Consider the following 23,293-nt stretch of genomic DNA (forward strand, 5'->3'; position numbering starts at 1 on the left):
TGTTCCGAGTATGCTGGTACCCCATATGTGGGGGTAAACCACTGTTTGGGCGCACGTCGGGGCTCGGAAGGAAGGGAGCACCATTTGACTTTTTGAACGCAAGATTGGCTGGAATCAATGGTGGCGCCATGTTGCGTTTGGAGACCCCTGATGTGCCTAAACAGTGGAAACCCCTCAATTCTAACTCCAACACTATCCCCAACACACCCCTAACCCTAATCCCAACTCTAGCCATAACCCTAACCACAACCCTAACCACAACCCTAACCCCAACACACCCCTAACCACAACCCTAACCCCAATACACCCCTAACCCTAATCCTAAACCTAATCACAACCCTAACCACAACCCTAACTCCAACACACACCTAACCATAACCCTAACCACAAGCCTAATCTTATCCCTATTTCCAACCCTAGCCCTAATTCCAACCCTAAGGCTATGTGCCCACGTTGCGGATTCGTGTGAGATTTTTCCGCACCATTTTTGAAAAATCCGCAGGTAAAAGGCACTGCGTTTTACCTGCGGATTTACCACGGATTTCCAGTGTTTTTTGTGCAGATTTCACCTGTGGATTCCTATTGAGGAACAGGTGTAAAACGCTGCATAAAGAATTGACATGCTGCGGGAAATACAACGCAGCATTTCCGCGCGGTATTTTCCGCACCGTGTGCACATAGCCTAATTCTACGGCTATGTGCACACGCTGCAGAAAACGCTGCAGATCCGCAGCGTGTCCGCAGCAGTTAACCATGAGTTTATAGTTCAATGAAAACCTATGGGAAACAAAAAACGCTGTGCACATGCTGTGGAAAAAACTGCGCGGAAAAGCAGCGGTTTACATTCCGCAACATGTCACTTCTTTCTGCAGATTCCGCAGCGGTTGCTCCAATAGAAAACCACAGTTGTAAAACCGCAGTGAAATCCGCAGAAAAGAGATCAGGGTTTCCAGCCATGGCCGATGATATTGCAGCATCGGCCATGGCTGGATTGTAATATTTCACCACTTTTCATAGGTGAAATATTACAAATTGCGCTGATTGGCTGTTGCACTTTCAACAGCCAATCAGAGCGATCGTAGCCACGTGGGGGCAAAGCCACCCCCCCTGGTCTAAAGTACCACTCCCCCTGTCCCTGCAGATCGGGTGAAATTGGAGTTAACCCTTTCACCCGATCTGCCGGGACGCGATCATTCTGTGACACAGCATATGCGTCACAGGTCGGATTGGCACCGACTTTCATGACGCAAACGCTGTGTCACAGGTCGGGAAGGGATTAAATGAATTGTAACACCATAAAATCTCAGACTCTTATAAAAGTCAGACACAGGCTGGACTTCACCATAATGCCAAATATTGGAGGTGGGCGGGATGAGTCTTCAGCAGACCCCACAGATGCCCTGACAACCCGCTGGCATGCTGCGAGGATATGGGTGCCAATGGGCACATAGAATGGCACACCCTTGTGCTATAAATGCATACGATTAACAGCAGCATTTAGCAGATTAACAGGAGCGGATAGAGCTCAGCCCCACTGATGCAGTTATAGGTTGAAGACGACTGAATAACGCACGTAGCCATCATCTGCAGGCTCATCTCCTGAGCTCGTTCTGTACACCCACTCCCAACAGAAGTCTTAAGGGGTTGAATATGGAGCATAAACAAACATCTGTCACAGGGACACTTGCGGTATTTTCACACACACAAAAAAAAAAAAAAAAAAAACACGAAGATGTAGCTTAAACCCAAGGGCATTATACAGATTTGGAATTGTGTTTTAGAACTCAGGGGGACTTATGTGACACATTCTTTTTTTCTAATATTGAACAACTCCTTCAAATAGGGTCTATCTGTCGAATAGAAAAGCACATCTTCCCACTGCTTGTGTTTGGTATCCAACTCAATAGGGCCGAGGTGGCATGGTTTCTAGTTTAAAATATATATATATACATATATAATATACTGTATATACATACACACACTGCTCAAAAAAATAAAGGGAACACTAAAATACCACATCCTGGATATCACTGAATGAAATATTTCAGTTGCAAATCTTTATTCATTACATAGTGGAATGTGTTGAGAACAATAAAACATAAAAATGATCAATGTAAATCACAACTAATATCCCATGGAGGTCTGGATGTGGAATGATGCTCAAAATCAAAGTGGAAAATCAAATTACAGGCTGATCCAACTTCAGTGGAAATGCCTCAAGACAAGGAAATGATGCTCAGTAGTGTGTGTGGCCTCCACGTGCCTTATGACCTCCCTACAACGCCTGGGCATGCTCCAGATGAGGCGGCGGATGGTCTCCTGAGGGATCTCCTCCCAGACCTGGACTAAAGCATCCGCCAACTCCTGGACAGTCTGTGGTGCAACGTTACGTTGGTGGATGGTGCGAGACATGATGTCCCAGATGTGTTCAATCGGATTCAGGTCTGGGGAACGGGCGGGCCAGTCCATAGCTTCAATGCCTTCATCTTGCAGGAGCTACTGACACACTCCAGCCACATGAGGTCTGGCATTGTCCTGCATTAGGATGAACCCAGGGCCAACCGCACTAGCTTATGGTCTCACAAGGGGTCTGAGACACTCAACTCGGTACCTAATGGCAGTCAGGCGAGCACATGGAGGGCTGTGCGACCCTCCAAAGAAATTCCACCACACACAATTACTGACCCACTGCCAAACCGGTCATGCTGAAGGATATTGCAGCAGGCAGCAGATCACTCTCCACGGCGTCTCCAGACTCTGTCACATCTGTCACATGTGCACAGTTTGAACCTGCTTTAATCTGTTTAGAGCACAGGGTGCCAGTGGCGAATTTGCCAATCCTGGTGTTCTGTGGCAAGTGCCAAGCGTCCTGCACGGTGTTGGGCTGTGAGCACAACCCCCATCTGTGAACGTAGGGCACTCAGACCATCCTCATGAAGTCGGTTTCTAACAGTTTGTGCAGACACATGCACATTTGTGGCCTGCTGGAGGTTATTTTGCAGGGCTCTGGCAGTGCTCCTCCTTGCACAAAGGCTAAGGTAGCGATCCTGCTGCTGGGTTGTTGCCCTCCTACGGCCCCCTTCACATCTCCGGGTGTACTGGCCTGTCTCATGGTAGCGCCTGCAGCCTCTGGACACTACGCTGACAGACACAGCAAACCTTCTTGCCACAGCTCACGTTGATGTGCCATCCTGGATGAGCTGCACTACCTGAGCCACTTGTGTGGGTTGTAGAGTCCGTCTCATGCTACCACGAAGTGTGAAAGCACAACCAACATTCAAAAGTAACCAAAACATCAGCCAGAAAGCATTGGTACTGAGATGTGGTCTGTGGTCCCCACCTGAAGAACTACTTCTTTATTGAGTGTGTCTTGATAATTGCTAATAATTTACATCTGTTGTCTATTCCATTTGCACAACAGCATGTGACATTGATTGTCAAACAGTGTAGCTTCCTAAGTGGACAGTATGATTTCACAGAAGTTTGATTTACTTGGCGTAATATTCTGTTTAAGTGTTCCCTTTATTTTTTGAGCAGTGTATATACATACATACACATACAGACATATACATATATACAGTACAGACCAAAAGTTTGGACAAACCTTCTCATTTAAAGATTTTTCTGTATTTTCATGACTATGAAAATTGTATGTTCACACTGAAGGCATCAAAACTATGAATTAACACATGTGGAATTATATACTTAAGAAAAAAGTGTGAAACAACTGAAAATATGTCTTGTATTCTAGGTTTTTCAAAGTAGCCACCTTTTGCTTTGATGACTACTTTGCACACTCTTGGCATTCTCTTGATGACCTTCAAGAGGTAGTCACCAGGAATGGTTTTCACTTCACAGGTGTGCCCCCTGTCAGGTTTAATAAGTGGGATTTCTTGCCTTATAAATGGGGTTGGGAAAATCAGTTGTGTTGTGCAGAAGTCTGGTGGATACACAGCTGATAGTCCTACTGAATAGACTGTTAGAATTTGTATTATGGCAAGAAAAAAGCAGCCAAGTAAAGAAAAATGAGTGGCCATCATTACTTTAAGAAATGAAGGTCAGTCAGTCCGAAAAATTGGGAAAACTTTGATAGTATCCCCAAGTGCAGTGGCAAAAACCATCAAGCGCTACAAAGAAACTGGCTCACATGAGGACCGCCCCAGGAAAGGAAGACCAGGAGTCACCTCTGCTTCTGAGAATAAGTTTATCCAAGTCACCAGCCTCAGAAATCGCAGGTTAACAGCAGCTCAGATTAGAGACCAGGTCAATGCCATACAGAGTTCTAGCAGCAGACACATCTCTACAACAACTGTTAAGAGACTTTGTGCAGCAGGCCTTCATGGTAAAATAGCTGCTAGGAAATCACTGCTAAGGACAGGCAACAAGCAGAAGAGACTTGTCTGGGCTAAAGAACACAGGGAAAGGGTATTAGATCAGTGGAAATCTGTGCTTTGGTTTGAGGAGTCCAAATTTGAGATCTTTGGTTCCAACCACCGTGTCTTTGTGTGACCCAGAAAAGGTGAACGGATTGACTCTACATGCCTGGTTCCCACCGTGAAGCATGGAGGAGGGAAGTGTGATGGTGTGGGGATGCTTTGCTGGTGACACTGTTGGGGATTTATTCAAAATTGAAGGCATACTGAACCAGCAAGGCTACCACAGCATCTTGCAGCGGCATCCTATTCCATTCGGTTTGCGTTTAGTTGGACCATCATTTATTTTTCAACAGGACAATGACCCCAAACACACCTCCAGGCTGTGTAAGGGCTATTTGACCAAGAAGGATAGTGACTACGCTAGATGACCTGGCCTCCACAGTCACCAGACCTGAACCCAATCGAGATGGTCTGGGGTGAGTTGGACCGCAGAGTGAAGGCAAAAGGGCCAACAAGTGCTATGCATCTCTGGGAACTCCTTCAAGATTGTTGGAAGACCATTCCCGGTGACACCTCTTGAAGCTCATCAAGAGAATGCCAAGATTGTGCAAAGCAGTCATCAAAGCAAAAGGTGACTACTTTGAAGAACCTAGAATATAAGACATATTTTCAGTTGTTTCACACTTTTTTGTTAAGTATATAATTCCACATGTGTTATTTCATAGTTTTGATGCCTTCAGTGTGAATGTACAATTTTCATAGTCATGAAAATACAGAAATATCTTTAACCCCTTCCCGACATGTGACGGTATAGTACGTCACATGTCGGGACCCCCGCTTTGATGTGCGCTCCGGCGGTGAGCGCACATCAAAGTCGCGACATGTCAGCTGTTTTTTACAGCTGACATGTGCGCGCAATAGCGGCGGGTGAAATCGCGATCACCCGCCGCTATTAACTAGTTAAATGCCGCTGTCAAGCGCAGACAGCGGCATTTAACTACCGCATCCGGCCGTGCGGCCGGATATGAGCGCATCGCCGACCCCCGTCACATGATCGGGGGTCGGCGATGTGTCAGGAAGGTAACCATAGAGGTCCTTGAGACCTCTATGGTTACTGATTGCCGGTGGCTGTGAGCGCCACCCTGTGGTCGGCGCTCACAGCACACCTGCAAATCTGCTGTGTAGCAGCGATCTTATGATCACTGCTGCATAGCAGAGCCGATCGGGCTGTGCCTGCTTCTAGCCTCCCATGGAGGCTATTGAAGCATGGCAAAAGTAAAAAAAAAAAGTTTTTAAAAATGTGAAAAAAATAAAAAAAATATAAAAGTTTAAATCACCCCCCTTTCGCCCCAATCAAAATAAATCAATAAAAAAAAAACCCAACCTACACATATTTGGTATCGCCGCGTTCAGAATCGCCCGATCTATCAATAAAAAAAAAGCATTAACCTGATCGCTAAATGGCGTAATGAGAAAAAAATTCGAAACGCCAGATTTACGTTTTTTTGGTCGCCACGACATTGCATTAAAATGCAATAACGGGCGATCAAAAGAACGTATCTACACCAAAATGCTATCATTAAAAACGCCAGCTCGGCACGCAAAAAATAAGCCCTCACCTGACCCCAGATCACGAAAAATGGAGACGCTACGAGTATCGGAAAATGGCGCAATTTTGTTTTGTTTTGTTTTTTGCAAAGTTTGGAATTTTTTTTCACCACTTAGGTGAAAAATAACCTAGTCATGTTAGGTGTCTATAAACTCGTAGTGACCTGGAGAATCATAATGGCAGGTCAGTTTTAGCATTTAGTGAACCTAGCAAAATAGGCAAGCAAAAAACAAGTGTGGGATTGCACTTTTTTTGCAATTTCACTGCACTTGGAATTTTTTTCCCGTTTTCTAGTACACGACATGCTAAAACCAATGATGTCGTTCAAAAGTACAACTCGTCCCGCAAAAAATAAGCCCTCACATGGCCAAATTGACGGAAAAATAAAAAAGTTATGGCTCTGGGAAGGAGGGGAGCGAAAAACGAAAATGGAAAAACGGAAAAAGCTCCGGGGGTGAAGGGGTTAAATGAGAAGGTGTGTCCAAACTTTTGGTCTGTACTGTGTGTGTGTATGTATGTATATATATCTATATATACACACACACATATGCACATACCGTATAAGACGCACCGGACTATAAGGCGCACCCAGGTTTTAGAGGTGGAAAATAGGGAAAAAAATATTTGAAGCAAAAAAATGTGGTAAAATATTTAATAACATAAATAATATACTATTATATATAATAACACCACATATAATAGTATGTTATTATGTTGGAAGCTGCGGGACCAGTGTGGTGTCTGAAGTACTATATGAAGATGCTGGAGGGTGAGTATAAGAATGGGGGCACAGGGCTTATATTGAAAGCACCACTCCAGCACTGCAAAATAACACTGGAGTGCTGCTTTAAAATCCCATGGGAGAACTATAACTCCCATCGTGTCCTGCAGATCCTATGACATGCTGGGAGTTATAGTTCACCAAAGGAGTGGCAGAGTGCTTTATTGTGTTTTGTAAAGACTAACCCTCTCAATCGTGGCAGCCAGCCACACTGTGGTGAGGTAAAAGCATCCCATGAGTGCACATGCAGAGCCCTCCCTCTTGTTGCCTTTCCACAGCACAGGTTATAAGAGGAAGCCAGCAGATTCTAGTGGGGAGTCTGAAGGACCTGTGATGTCAAGAAGAGGGAGGGTTCTGAGCTGCCATGTGATGCTCCAGCCCGCCCACTTCTGACATCACACAGTTCCTCCTTGTGCACAGCATTCAGCGTCCAGCCCAGGCAGGTATGCAGCGATCTCCTCTCCCCTGGCCCCTGCAGCTGCTGCCTCCTCCTCCCCCGGACACACAGATCTCCCCAGTGCTGGAAACCATGTGTGTCGCTGCTAAAGTGCAGTATTCATTTGCTGCTCCCGACTCACCGCTCAGCTGATAGGTGGGCGGTTAAGCTGCTAATGAATATTCACTGTACTTAATCATCGGGACCACCTGGTTTCCCCAGCGCTGATTCCGGGCAGCAGGGACATTTTTCTGCCTCCTGAAGTGGGATCACAGTGCGATCCCACTCGCTGCTGCCCCCCTCCCCACATGCTACATCCCTACCATAAGACGCACCCACACTTTCCTCCCAAATTTGGAGGAAAAAAGTGAGTCTTATGGTCGGAAAAATACGGTATATACATATACACACACACATACAGTACAGACCAAAAGTTTCTACACACCTCATTTAAAGATTTTTCTGTATTTTCATGACTATGAAAATTTTACATTCACACTGAGGGCATCAAAACTTTGAATTAACACATATGGAATTATATACTTAATAAAAAAGTGTGAAACAACTGAAATTATGTCTTATATTCTAGGTTCTTCAAAGTAGTAGTACTAGTCACGTAGTATATTGCCCAGCCACGTAGTATATAGCACAGCCCATGTAGTATATTGCCCAGGATATGTAGTATATTGCCCAGCCACGTAGTATATAGCACAGCCCATGTAGTATATTGCCCAGCCACGTAGTATATAGCACAGCCATGTAGTATATTGCCCAGCCCATGTAGTATATTGCCCAGCCCATGTAGTATATTGCACAGCCTAGGTATTATATTGCACAGCCCACGTAGTATATAGCAATGTGGGCATCATATCCCTGTTAAAAAAAGAGAAATAATTAAAAAATAGTTATATACTCACCTTCCGGAGCCCCCGGATCCAAGCGAAACGGTTACCGACTCTGCTCATGCGCTCTGGTCTCAAGAGTGCATTGCGGTCTCGCGAGACCGATACGTCATCATCTCGCGAGATCGCAGCATGGACCGGTTACCGGAGCGTTGCGAACGGGAAAGGCCTGTTGTCGATCCGGGGGGCGACGGATGGTGAGTATATAACGATTTTTTATTATTTTTAACATTAGATCGTTTTACTTTTCATGCTGCATAGGCAGCATGAATAGTAAAAAGTTGGTGTCACAGGGTTAATAGCAGCGGTAACTGAGTGCATTACACCGCGGCATAACGCGGTCCGTTACCGCTGCCATTAACCCTGTGTGAGGGCAGACTGGAGGGGAGTACGGAGCGGGCACTGACTGCGGGGAGGAAGGAGCAGCCATTTTTTCTCTGGACTGTGCCCGTCGCTGATTGGTCGTGGCTGTTTTGCCACGACCAATCAGCGACTTGGATTCCATGACAGACAGAGGCCGCAACCAATGAATATCCGCGACAGACAGACGGAAGTGACCCTTAGACAATTCTATAGTAGATAGATATATATATTATATATATATATATATATATATACATATATATACATATATATATACACACACTCTACATATGTATATATATCTATATATCTAAATATATATCTATCTCTCAATAATAATGAACTTACAGTCCAATATATTCGTTTACTATATTATTTCCAATAGCCGTAAACAAGAGAGGAGACTAGCAAATGTTAATGTTAGGCTCAAGCTGTTCTTACGACATTGGCAAAATCGTGTACTCAAATAGTCATGTTCCATTAAGACAGTCATCAATTTGTTTCTATATTTCTTTTACTGCTTGGTTTGAAATTGAATAGTCCTTTCATGCTGCCTGACAACTGTATAATTTATACATGGGTATTAATTACATAAAAAAGTTGTAAGTTAGCAAATGGTTTTATTTCCACTGTACTTAATGTAACCCTTTGTGTGAAACTGACATTTTTCAACATCTGATCAGGTTCTATGACTCGATATGTATATAAAATATATTTAGATTGCACATGCTACCACGTTCCTAGTTTTGCATCCTCATAGTCCATGCTTTATAAATTGAATGAATGAACAAAAATAATCAGAAAACCACAAGAGACAATGTCTGACCTAGGTGCTGCCGGCAGGTCTGGGCGTACATCTGGAGCCGAGCATGGTTGTCCATGTCATCGCTGGCCGACTCCTCACTCAATCCTTCACTTGTAGAGCAGCCAACCTTCATTATCCCATCACACAAAACTTTACAGATTGGCCTGTGCTGGCCTAGGCGGCACATCTGTAATATCAAAAAAGAAGCTTAAGTTCAAATCATGGCTTTCATTAAAAAGAAAACTAAAAGAAAGAGGGATTTTTGGTTCTTACCGTAAAATCTCTTTCTTGGAGCCTTCATTGGGGGACACAGGTAACCATGGGTGTATGCTGCTGTCACTAGGAGGCTGACACTATGCAAATAAAGAAGTAACTCCTCCCCGGCAGTATACACCCTCCGACAGGCACCAGGCAACTCAGTTGGTGCAAAAGCAGTAGTAGGAACAGGTAATATAAAACTCAACCTATGTACCAACCCACAACAGCGGCACGTTAGCCAACACGGTACAACTTCAAGGGAGGGTGCTGTGTCCCCCAATGAAGGCTCCAAGAAAGAGATTTTACGGTAAGAACCAAAAATCCCTCTTTCTTTCTCGCTTCATTGGGGGACACAGGTAACCATGGGACGTCCCAAAGCAGTCCCTAGGGCGGGTATTCTGCAGAAAAAGAGGAGTCAGGTTGGCCGGTGAGAAACCGCCGCCTGCAGTATCCTCCTACCCAGGCTCGCGTCCGCGGAAGCCTGAGTATGCACCCCGTAGAATTTGACAAAGGTGTGCATGGAAGACCACGTAGCGGCCTTGCAAACCTGCAAGGCCGAAGCTTGGTGACGAACTGCCCAGGAAGCTCCCACTGCCCGGGTAGAGTGAGCCTTCACCCCCGAAGGAGGCTGTTTGTCTTGGACGCGGTATGCCTCCAAAACCGCTGAACGGATCCAACGAGCAATCGTGGACTTGGAGGCAGGAAAACCCTTTCGACGACCATCCGAGACGACGAACAGAGGATCGGCCTCTGGCGATGTAAATCCGGATAGCCCTGACCACATCCAGCTTGTGAAGGGATTTCTCCAATGGATGAACCGGGGAAGGGCAAAAGGACGGGAGGACAATGTCCTCGTTGATATGAAAAGATGAGACAACTTTCGGTAAGAAGGAAGGAACTGGACGAAGAACCACCTTGTCTTGATGCAGGACCAGAAAGGGAGAACGACAGGATAAAGCCGCCAGCTCTGAAACCCTTCTAATGGAGGTGATGGCGATCAAAAAGGCTACCTTCCAGGATAGAAGCGAGAAGGAAACATCCTGAAGCGGTTCAAAGGGCGGCCGCTGCAGGGCATCTAAGACGAGGTTGAGATCCCAAGGCTCAACAGGAGACCGGTAAGGGGGAGCTATATGAGCGACCCCCTGGATGAAGGTCCTCACCTGAGGCAGGGAAGCCAGGTCTCTTTGAAAAAGAATTGATAGAGCGGAGATCTGACCCTTCAAGGTGCTAAGGGAAAGACCCGAATCTAGGCCCGTTTGAAGAAAGCTGAGAAGGGAAGGAAGGGAAAAGGTCATAGGAAACAGATTGTTATCCTGACACCACCGGAAAAAGGCCTTCCAACATCTGTGGTAGACACGCGATGAGGCCGGTTTTCTCGCTCTTATCATAGTCTGGATGACGCTATGAGAAAAACCCGCATTCTTCAGGACCGCGGCCTCAACGGCCATACCGTTAAATTCAGCGACCGAGAATTCGGGTGGGAGAGAGGCCCCTGTGAAAGAAGGTCCGGAAGATCCGGAAGTCTCCACGGAACATCCGATAACATGTTTATCAGCTCTGCGTACCAGGCTCTGCGAGGCCAATCTGGAGCTACCAAGAGTACGGGGACCCCTTCCGACTTGATCTTCTTTACCACCCTTGGGATCAGAGGGAGAGGCGGGAACAGATAGGGCATCCTGAACTGGGCCCAAGAGATCACGAGAGCGTCGCATCCGACGGCCATCGGGTCCCGAGACCTGGCGACGTACTGGGGAACTTTGTGGTTTGCCCGGGAGGCCATCAGGTCGACGTCCGGAACGCCCCACCGCTGGCAAATCTGGCTGAAGATTGCTGGAAGAAGAGACCACTCGCCCGCCACGATGCCCTGGCGACTTAGAAAGTCGGCCTCCCAATTGTCCACTCCTGGGATGTGGACGGCTGACAGAGGGAACATGACCCTCCGCCCAGCGGAAAATTTTTGCTACTTCCGCCATGACTAGACTGCTGCGAGTCCCCCCTTGGTGATTTATGTATGCCACGGCCGTGGCGTTGTCCGACTGAATGCGGACCGGCTTTCCCGAAAGGAGAGACTCCCAGCGGATGAGGGCTAGGAAGATGGCTCTGATTTCCAAGAGGTTGATCGAGAGGCACGCCTCTTAAGCAGTCCAGCGGCCCTGGGCTGTGAGGTGGAGAAAGACCGCTCCCCAACCTTGGAGACTGGCGTCGGTGGTAATCACCTGCCAGTGGGGGGGTAAAAATGACCTCCCGCGCAGAATGGAGGTGGACAGCGTCCACCAAGAGAGAGACTGTCTCGCCCTGGGGGAGAGGCGAAACGGACGATCCAGGGAAAGCGGGTTCCTGTCCCAGGCAGACAGAAGAGCCAGCTGGAGGGGACGAGAGTGGAACTGAGCATAGGGGACCGCTTCCATAGAAGCGACCATTCTCCCCAGAACTCTCATGGCTAGACGAAGGGACAGAGGACTCGGACCCTTTAGCGCTCTGACACCCCGACGAAGAGAAAGAAACTTCTCCTTGGGAAGGAAGACCTGAGCCCGAAAGGTATCGAATTCCATGCCTAGGAACTCCAGCCATTGGGTTGGAATCAAGGAAGACTTCTGGTAGTTGATCAACCAGCCTAGGCGAACTAAGGTGTCCAGAGTAAGATGGAGGCTCTGGCTGCAATCCCCCTGGGATGGGCCCTTGATCAATAGGTCGTCGAGGTATGGGATTACCAGAATCCCTTTTGAACGCAGGATGGCCATGACAGCTGCCATGACCTTCGTAAAGACCCTGGGAGCAGATGCCAGCCCGAAGGGGAGGGCAGTGAACTGGTAATGATGCTCCCTGATCGCGAATCGGAGGAACCTCTGATGCTGCACGCAAATAGGAATGTGAAGGTACGCATCCCGAATGTCCACTGAGCACAGAAACTCTCCCGGCTCCATGGACGCGATCACCGAGCGCAGAGATTCCATTTTGAAGTGTTGAATCCGAAGGTGGCGGTTCAATCGTTTGAGATCCAGAATCGGACGGAGAGAGCCGTCCTTTTTTGGAACCACGAACAGGTTTGAATAAAACCCGGAAAACCGCTGACGAAAAGGCACCGGCACTACGACTCCCGAGGCGAGGAGCGAATCGACGGCCTGGAGAAGCTCTGGGAGATGAGAGGGCTTTTTGGGAGGACGAGAGAGCATGAAACGTCTTCCTGGGGGCGAAGAAAACTCTATTTTGTAGCCTGACGTGACGATCTCCCTGACCCAGGCGTCGTCAACTACTGAAAGCCAAACCTCTGAGAATAGAAGAAGGCGGCCTCCCACCCTGGAAGGAGTTCCAGGTGGGGGCGACCCGTCATTTATTAGAAAACCTGCGGCCCCGAGATCCCGATGGTTTTGCGGGGTGGCTCTTGGCTCTCCAGCGTGGCGGAGGCCTGAAAGAAGGTTTTCTTCGGTCCCCTTGTGAGGAGGAACGGTCCTGGACGGGGTTTCCCGAAGAGGCAAAAGACCGAAAGGGACGAAAGGACTGGGGACCCCTCCTGTTGAAGGGACGTTTAGGCTTGGACTGGGGTAAGGAGGTACTCTTACCGCCAGTAGCGTCCGAGATCATTTGATCTAGCTGCGAGCCGAAGAGTCTGGAGCCCTGGAAGGGCAGACCCGTGAGCGATTTCTTAGATGCGGGGTCAGCGTTCCACGCCTTTAACCAAAGAATCCGGCGAATGGCGACAATGTTGCCATTAGCCCTGGTAGAGCAGGCCGCTGCATCAAGGGAGGCATTCATCAGGTATTTTCCTGCCAGTGAAATCTGATCCGCTAATTCAGACAGTTCTTCAGCAGGAGCAGAGGCCGAAATGCCCCTGCGCAGGGTCTTGGCCCAGGCTGAAACAGCCTTGGCTACCCATGACAAGGCGAAACTAGGGCAAAGGGAGGCTCCCGGAGGCCTCAAATGCTGATTTTGCTAGCGCCTCGATTTGTCTGTCCGAGGGGTCCTTAAGGGAAGCCGCGTCCGGAATAGACAGAACTGTCTGTGAGGATAGCCTGGACACAGGCGGGTCGACCTTAGGAGACTCGGACCACTTGGAGACCAGGTCGGAGTGAAAAGGGTATAACACATCAAGCAGTTTCCTGCCTGGGAAACGCTTGCCAGGGTTTTCCCAGTGAGTGGCGGTAGTGTTGTCAAACTCCTTGTGATTAGGGAAAACCCTAGAGGGACGTTTAATCCGTTTAAAAGCAACGGAGACGTCCTGAGAGCTTGCCTCATCCTCCTTAAGATCAAGCGTCTGAATGATAGCTGAGATAAGGCTATCAACCATGTCTTGTGTTCCGGAAGTCTGATCTGCATCCGAGTCAGATTCCGACTGAGAAGTGACATCAGACCCGAGGTCCGCCTGTGAGGAAGGGGAACGGGCAGATAGGGGAATCCCGATGTGGTCCGGTGAACTGGAGAAGGATCTAGATAAGGTCCGTTTTCTGTCTCTTTTGTCCGGTCTGCCTCTGTGAGAGTCTAGGACAGGTGCGGGCGAATCGCCGTGAGAGGCGTTCGTGGCACTGGTGGCATTAGAGAGAAGCGGGATGCGTTCAAGTGCCTGGACCAGGGACTGAGAAACCTTAGTCAGGTCGGACACAGATTGAGACATAGCAACAGCCCACTCCGGGGGAGGGGGGGGTGCACTCGTCCCGGGACCCTGAAGCTTCCAGGGGAGCTGACATGGTGGGAGGAACGCAGGACGGGCAGAAAGGAGATGGCTGACCTGAAACCCACTTTTTCTTACAGTGAGCGCAGGCGTAATGGATGGCCGTAGGGGCAAAGGCCGGGGTGGGGTCGGACATAGGTGGATATTACCTTGTCCCCAGAGAATACTGCCAGGTGGAGTAGGAGGTAGCGCTGAGCCTGGTGAAAGACAGCGGTAACCGCAGGTGCCTGTGTTCCCCCGAGAAATCCTGTGTCCCACGCGATGAGCAGACGCTGACAGGGAGCAGGAGAAAAGAGCGCGGAGAAAGTGCGACGCTGTGGGCGTGCACAGGACCGAAGGGGGGAAAGAAAGGAACGCCCCCTGTAAAACTGAAAGCAATCCGGCCGCTATACCGTCGACCGCCACAAGAGGGCGCTCAAGCGGCAAGAAAGAGAAAAGCAGGGAGACGCTGCACATCCCGGCCGCACTAATTCCGGCCACCACCAGAGGGCGCTCAAGCGCTAAGAAAGGGATAAACAGTGAGGCAGAGAGAAATGGCGGGCGAACGAGCCTGCAAGTTTGAATAAGGAGGGAAAGATGCCAGCCTTCCTGCTCTCATTCCTACGTGGTCTCAACGCCCGAATATGCAGCCCACTTCCCTGTCAGATGCTCCCCTATGGTAAGAGGAGATCGCTGCTGGGTAGGGTATTGGTGGGGATGGGGGGTTTGTTGATTGAAGATTCCCTACCTGCAGATGAGGAATCATCAGGATCCCTGGTAGATAGAGGGTCCTGGAAGTAGTCCTCCTTCCCGCGCCACGACTCTCCGGCGCAGAAGACGGCGTCGACCCCTGAACAGGGGGAGAGGGTCACTGGATGTAACCGCCGTCTTCCTCTCAGCCCGCTCCGAGAAGAGGGATGAGGAGGGGAAACGGGCAGGACTGGCCACCGAAGAAAGGGTCACCCTGAACACCCGAATGGGTGACAGGGGACAGAGTCCTGCCCAGCGGGTCCGAGAGGGTGCGATGTGGGTGATACCACACTGCTCTCTCGGTCGCTCAAAGTGGGGAAGACAGGGTGAGAAAACTGCACCCTGTTACCCTGAAGAAAGAGTCTGAAAAAGAAAGGGGAAATGATTAAAAACACACAAATCCCTGTAAAAGAAATGCGGATCTGGTGTTAGATCCAGGTCCGCCTCCTACAGACACTAAGCAAAAACTGAGTTGCCTGGTGCCTGTCGGAGGGTGTATACTGCCGGGGAGGAGTTACTTCTTCTTTATTTGCATAGTGTCAGCCTCCTAGTGACAGCAGCATACACCCATGGTTACCTGTGTCCCCCAATGAAGCGAGAAAGAAATTCAGTTTGCCTAATAACAGAAAATGACTATTTATCAAATTGACTTAATGACCTAGAGCAATAAGATTTGACTTTTAAATACTGACTAAATAAATGTAAATGAATCAGGCTGATAGTTGTTTAAGCCTGCCCCAAACACAGATAACTTGAATGTAGAGCACGCTAGTCGCCCTTGTTTGGTCAATATGTTTCATACTGACAGACATTTCTGGTCATTTCCATGGAGGACAAATTATTTTTCCATTGAAACAAAAGAATGAAATAATACATTATACTCTAACATGTGATTTGGGGGTTTTATTTATTGAAATACGTGTATATTGGGGTAAAATACGTTTTTAATTGGGATTTATTAAAAATGTTCAACCATTCCCGTAGAATTTAAGTCCGCAAGGACAGTGTCCTCTCCCCTCTGTACCAGTCTGTCATTGTAAATTTGTTTACTGTTATCGATATCTATAACCCTGTATGTAACCCCTTTCTCATGTACAGCACCATGGAATTAATGGTGCTATATAAATAAATAAATAAATAAATAAATAAAATAATAATAATAATAATTCCCATACATTGCAGGCTGATCACTCCCATTCAGTGTAAAATCTGTCAGATGAGCTCTTAAAGGTCTGCTCTAGACTGAGCAGCCTGCAATGCATGTACAGAAGGCAAACCGTTGACTATTTTTAATTGAACAAAATTATAAGAATCCGTTTTACCCCCCAAAAATGTTTTCTTCAAAAAATTAAATAAAAATACTCCCAAAATGAACATAGACTTCAGGGCGTACCTCATACACTGCGCTCAAGTCACTGAAGAAGGCTTTTGCTCCATCTAGTAAGGCTGGATTTTCTGGACACAATACCAAATATCCTACATCCCGCTGTCCACCATATGGCTCGAGAAGCAGACGCTCCCAGAAAGGGAGAGAGAAAGGAGCTATAGTAAGATAGTCTTTGTCATAGCCAACTAAAAGGTTGGGTATGGGCAGTGGCTCTGGAGATTCTTCAGATCCTGAGAATAGAAAAAGTAGAAATACCAATTAATATTGTATATATGCATCAAAAAGAAAAACAATCTTAAAGGGAATCTGTCACACCAAAAATCGTATCTGAGCTGCAGCCACCGGCATCAGGGGCTTATCTACAGTATTCTGTAATGCTGTAGATAAGCCCCGGATGTATCATGAAAGATGAGAAAAAGAGGTTATATTATACTCACCCAGGGGCGGTCCCGCTGCAGTCCGGTCCGATGGAAGTCGCGGTCCGGTCCGGGGCCTCCTATCTTCATAAGAGGACGTCCTCTTCTTGTCTTCTTGCCGCGGCTCCAGCGTACTTTGTCTGTCCTGTTGAGGGCAGAGCAAAGTACTGCAGTGCGCAGGCGCCGGGGCTCTCTGACCTTTCCCGACACCTGAGCACTGCAGTACTTTGCTCTGCCCTCATCAGGACAGATAAAGTACGCCTGCGCCAGAGCCGCAGCAATAAGACAAGACCGGACCGCGACGCCCATCGGACCGGACGGCAGCGGGAACGCCCCTGGGTGAGTATAATATAACCTTTACTTCTCATCTTTCAGGATACATTGGGGGCTTATCTACAGCATTACAGAATGCGCTAGATAAGCTCCTGATGCCGGTGGGCTTAGCTCAGACACGATTTTTGGGGTGACAGACTCCCTTTAATAGCTGGCAAACTTTCACAGCAACATAATATTCTACACAATTCTTCCCCTTCAGGATGCCATATAAGGATTTGAAGAACTATAGTAAATTTATGCAACAAAAACAAAAAGAGTTAATCATGGGAATGTGTTACTTGCCATTTACTCATATACACTAAATCAGCATGTACTTTGCATAAGAGGAAATGCAGCGTTAGAGAAGGCTACACACAAGCATTCACACATATTCCTCCAGCTGCAGACTGGCCTTAAACCCAGGGTGTATTTGGAAGCAGATGGTCAGCTGCAGGAATTACTTTTATGAAAAGGAGCTCAACTAATCCTGGGGAGAAAGAAGAAAACTCCAAAGGGAACCCTCTCAGCAATTTACATACGGAAGTAACAGTAAGGATGTAGATGTGCATGTACTCACAATAACAACCTTTTATTGGAGAGATCAGATGTGCTAGTTATTGGGAGACCAGTAAAAACAAAGGCACAAAAAATGGAAGCAAAATTATATAAACAAGTATGTAGATACTGTAAATAATCAATAAGTAAAAGCTACCATATGTACAGGACAGTCATAGATAAATAACGGACAATCGGAAATTGCCAAACGAAAAGAAACGAGAAACCGACCAAAAAGTCCAAAAAAATATATTTTTATTTCTTACATAAAATTAAAAACCAGGACAAACACAATGGGACATAAATGCACAAGTATAATCACCAGATATAATAAAAATAGTCTAAAAAGAGTAGAAAAAAGTCGCAAGGACACACATCCACATATAGTAAGCACAAATAATCCAAAAACCAAAATGCTAAAGGATGAGTGAAGAAAAAAGGACAGAAGACAAAATGTGCTAATTTGCATTACATACTGTGTGATGGTGAAAATGAATAATAAAGCTAATGCAACAAACAGTGCCAAATATCAATGCAATAAATATAAAAAGTGCCAAGTGCAAAAATAAGGATTTTTGGTTCTTACCGTAAAATCTCTTTCTTGGAGCCTTCATTGGGGGACACAGGTAACCATGGCTGTATGCTGCTGTCGCTAGGAGGCTGACACTATGCAAATAAGGAAACGTTAACTCCTCCTCGGCAGTATACACCCTCCGACAGGCACAATGCAACTCAGTTTGGTGCTAAAGCAGTCGTAGGAGTAAGTATAAGGAACTCAAAACTATGTACCAACCCAAAACAACGGCACGTTGGCCAACACGGTACAAAATAAAGGGAGGGTGCTGTGTCCCCCAATGAAGGCTCCAAGATAGAGATTTTACGGTAAGAACCAAAAATCCCTCTTTCTTTCCCGCTTCATTGGGGGACACAGGTAACTATGGGACGTCCAAAAGCAGTCCCAAGGGTGGGAAAAAAATAGTCAGAGAAAAGAAGACTTAGGTCAGCAGGTGGGAATCCGCCGAATGTAGTATCTTCCTACCCAGGCCTGCATCCGCAGAAGCCTGAGTATGCACCTTGTAGAACCTTACGAAGGTGTGAAGGGACAACCAGGTTGCAGCTTTGCAAACCTGCAAAGCCGAAGCCTGGTGACATACGGCCCAAGAAGCTCCCACAGCCCGGGTAGAGTGAGCCATCACCCTGGGAGGAGGCCGTTTATCCTGAAAGCGGTATGCCTCCAGAACTGCCGAACGAATCCAACGAGGAATAGTGGATATAGAAGCGGGGAGCCCTTTTCGACGACCTTCTGAGACGACAAACAGAGGATCAGACTGGCGAAAAGATACAGTTCAGGTAAGATAGACTCGGATAGCCCTGACCAAATCCAGCTTGTGGGGAGATTTCTCCAAGGGATGGACCGGGGAAGGGCATAAGGAAGAAAAAACGATGTCCTTGATGTGAAAAGCCAAAATTACTTTTGGTAGAAAGGAAGGAACAGGCCGCAGGACTTTTGTCCTGGTGCAGAATTAAGAAAGGAGAACGGCAGGATAATGCCGCTAACTCGAATACCCTCCTAATAGAGGTGATGGCGACCAGGAAGGCCACCTTCCAAGATAGGAGAGAAAAGAAAATATCCTGGATTGGTTCTAAAGGCGCGCGTTGGAGGGCGCCGAGAACGAGGTTGAGATCCCATGGCTCAACCGGGAATGATAAGGAGGTGCTATGTGGGCAACACCTTGGAGGAACGTCCTGACTTGTGAAAGGGAAGCTAGGTCCCTTTGGAAAAGGATGGACAGGGCGGAGACCTGGCCCTTTAAAGTACTCAAAGAAAGGCCCGAATCGAGACCCGCTTGAAGGAAGCCAAGGACTGAAGGAAGGCAAAAAACTATAGGGAATAAGCGGTTGTCGTCGCACCATCGGAAAAAGGCCTTCCAACATCTATGATAGATGCGAGAAGAAGCCGGTTTCCTAGCTTTTATCATGGTCTGTATGACGCTGTGAGAAAAACCTGCGTCCCTTAGGACCGTGGCCTCAACGGCCATACCACTAAATTCAGAGACTGAGAATTCGGGTGGAAGAGGGGCCCCTGCGATAAAAGATCCGGGCGGTCTGGGAGTCTCCAGGGGGCGTCCGACAGCATGTAACCTAGCGCTGCATACCAGGCCCTGCGAGGCCAATCTGGAGCTATTAAGAGAACGGGGACCCTCTCTGCCTTTATCTTTTTACGACCCTTGGGATCAAGGGAAGAGGAGGAAAAAGATAGGGCATGTGGAACTGGGCCCACAGTATCACCAGGGCGTCGCAACCGACGTCCATCGGGTCCCGAGACCCGGCTACATACTGGGGAACCTTGTGGTTCGTTCGGGAGGCCATTAGGTCGACGTCCGGAACTCCCCATCTCTGACATATTTGGTTGAAGATGGTGGGATGGAGAGACCACTCGCCTGACGCGAGGCCCTGGCGGCTGAGGAAGTCAGCTTCCCAATTGTCCACTCCTGGAATGTGGACAGCTGAGATGGCGGGAACGTGGTTCTCTGCCCAGCGTAGAATGTTTGACACCTCCCTCATGATCTGCTTACTGCGACTCCCTCCCTGATGGACTATGTAAGCCACGGCCGTCGCGTTGTCCGACTGAACGCGGACCGGATTTCCCGAGAAGAGGGGCTGCCAGCAGAGGAGGGCGATGAAGACCACCCTGATCTCCAAGAGATTGATGGGGAAAAGAGTCTCCTGAACCTTCCAGCGACCGTGCGCTGTGTGATGGAGAAAGACCGCACCCCACCCCTGAAGACTGGTGTCGGTGGTGATGATCTGCCAGCGGAGGGGAAGAAATGACCTCCCGCGCACGATGGAAGCAGAAAGCGTCCACCAAGTGAGAGACTGTCTCACATTGAGAGGAAGGCAAATTGGGCAATCTAGGGAAAGTGGGTTCTTGTCCCAGGCAGACAGGAGAGCCAGCTGGAGAAGGCGAGAGTGAAATTGAGCGTAATGTACTTCTTCCATGGAAGCGACCATCTTCTCTAGAACTTTCATACAGAGCCGTAGAGGCAGAGGAACCGGGCGCTTTAAGGCTTTGATGCCCTAGTGGAGATAGAACAACTTCTTTCGGGAGGAAGACGCGAGCTTGGATGGTGTTGAATTCCATGCCCAGGAACTCAAGGCGTTGAGTTGTAATCAAGGTCGACTTGTCCCTGTTGATTATCCAGCCAAGGCGGATTAGCGTGTCCAGAGTGAGACTCTGGTCGCAGTCCTGGTGAGGGCACAGATATTCCCCCCGGTACCATGGAAGCAATCACCGAGCGCAGTGACTCCATCTTGAAGTGTCGAACCCGAAGGTGGCGGTTCAACTGTTTGAGATCCAAAATCGGTCGGAGAGAGCCGTCTTTTTTCAGAACCACAAACAGATTTGAGTAAAAACCCGAAAACAGCTCACTGTAAGGAACAGGAAAGATCACTCCTGAGGTGAGGAGGGCATCAACGGCCTGGAGGAGCTCTGGGGCATGGGACGGCTGCTTGGGTGGACGGGAGACGAAGAAACGTCTTCCTGGGGGCGAAGAAAATTCTATTTTGTAGTCTGATGTGACGATCTCCCTGACCCTGGCGTCGTCAGGTTACAGATAACCAAGCCTCTGTGAAGAGAAGCCTGCCTCCCACCCTGGAAATATTTCCAGGTGGGGGTGACCCGTCATTTTGAAGAGAATCTGTGGCCGCGAGATCCGAAAGGTTTAGAGGAGCGGCTCTTAGCCCTCCAGTGAGGGGTAGGCCTGAAGGAAGGTTTTCTCCGTTCCCCCCGAGTGGAAGAACCGCCAGAGAAGGAGAAGGGCCAGAAGGGATGAAAGGACTGGGGTCCCCTATGATTAAAGGGGCACTTAGGCCTGGATTAAGGGAGAGAGGTGCTCTTTCCACCTGTAGCGTCGGAGATGATCTGGTCTAGCTTAGTGCCGAAGAGCCTGGAGCCCTGGAACGGAAGGCCAGTGAGAGACCTTATAGAAGTGGGGTCAATGTTCCATGCCTTCAGCCAAAGGACACGGCGAATGGCAATGATGTTGCGGTTTGCTCGTGCGGAACAAGCAGCCGCATCCAAGGAGGCATTTAACAGATATTTCCCCGCGTGTGCAATCTGGTCCGCTAAATCAGCTAGTTCCTCCGAAAGAGCCGAAGCAACGATGCCCCTGTGAAGTATCTTGACCCATGCAGACACGGCTTTCGCCACCCAAGGGGAGGCAAAATTCAGGCAGAGAGGCACCTCAAAGGCTGATTTGGATAAAGCCTCAATTTGCCTGTCCGTAGCGTCCTTAAGGGATAGACAGAACTGTCTGTGAGGATAGACGAGAGACAGGCGGGTCTACCTTAGGGGAATCAGACCATTTGCTGACTAGGTCTGGATTAAAGGGGTACAAGATATCCAGACGCTTTCTTCCTGGAAAACGTTTTCCGGGTTGTTCCCAGTGTCTAGAGGTAGTATTCTCAAACTCTTTGTGATTGGGAAAAAACTCTAGAGGGCAGTTTCACCCGTTTGAATGAAACAGAGTCCTCCTGGGAGGTGGAATCCTCCTCCTTAAGTTCAAGGGTTTGAATAATAGCCGAAATAAGGCTATCTATCATGTCCTGCGTGCCAGAGGTCTGATCTGTATCTGAATCAGACTGAGTGCTAAAGTACAAATAGCAAAAGATAGCGGCTGACAGCACTACCGTGATATATGGATGCACGTCCTAACTCCACAGGATCCAAAGGGAGAATTACATACCAATAGTTTCAAATTGAAGGACAGCATCCAATCCAGGTGAAGATCATAGATATCTTTATTGTGCCATAATGCAACGTTTCAACCCCTAAGGGTCTTTGTCAAGCATACACAACAGTGACATTGGCGGCCTTATATAGGAAGTAGACACCTATCCCCAATTAGGTCCGCCCATGAAAATTTACATATAACATAATAAGTGATCAGAATACAAAATTGTGCAAAACATAACATATACAAAGTTAAAAACACAACATGATGTCCATAAAAGATCTAATACTCTTTAACTCCATCCGTGATCGGTTCCATAAGCACATGTATCATATTCAACATAAACAAACAGTGTTAGCTGTCAGTTCTGAACCTATCAGCAAGGTCTCCCATGTAGCTAACCTGCCAATAGTATCCATTCATTCATCCCAAAAAGCCCGCCGATATATGCAGCCAATCCTATGAACTGTTGCTCTAGCCTCATAGCCAATCATGGCTCCATCTCTGCATTTTACCCAGCAGCTCACAAACCTGATTATAGCGGCAGCCAGCATGCACCCGTTCGAACAAAAGCCGGAAGTCGGAGCAATCCCCAGCGCGCACGCGCATGCCTCCGCCGTCTCTATAGCAACGCCCAGCTGACACAAAGGTAACGACGCGCCCGGCGAGACCGAAACAAACCCCAGCGCGCACGCGCATACGTCCTCCATCACCACAGCGACGCTCAGCTAACACAGGGATAGCGACGCGCTCAGTGAGACCGCAGCAAACCCCAGTGCGCACGCGTCCTCCGTCTCCACAGTAACGCTTAGCTGACAGGAATAGCGGTGAAAATGACAAAAATCACGCATGCCCACTATCTAAAGGGCATAGTTTGGTGTATGTACAAAACCAACACCACAATATCGGCAATGGTGTATGTTCTAATCCAAGAACTCTCACACTCCGTCGCAAGCTAACAC

The 23,293-nt window shown here is 48.1% G+C and overlaps 1 protein-coding gene across 1 annotated transcript in view; it reads right to left on the bottom strand.

The window, feature by feature from the left end:
• The window catches only part of MED13L (mediator complex subunit 13L), a 226,070-nt gene that overhangs the window by 22,964 nt on the left and 179,813 nt on the right, over positions 1–23,293 (bottom strand). The window contains exons 19-20 of the mRNA XM_077296490.1: positions 16,319–16,542; positions 9,294–9,459 (exon numbers count right to left, since the gene is read on the bottom strand). Coding sequence (XP_077152605.1) covers positions 9,294–9,459; positions 16,319–16,542 — 390 coding nt within the window. The remainder of the gene's footprint in view (positions 1–9,293; positions 9,460–16,318; positions 16,543–23,293) is intronic.

The sequence above is a fragment of the Ranitomeya variabilis genome, chromosome 1 (genome assembly GCF_051348905.1).
Source record: "Ranitomeya variabilis isolate aRanVar5 chromosome 1, aRanVar5.hap1, whole genome shotgun sequence".
Lineage (NCBI taxonomy): Eukaryota > Metazoa > Chordata > Amphibia > Anura > Dendrobatidae > Ranitomeya > Ranitomeya variabilis.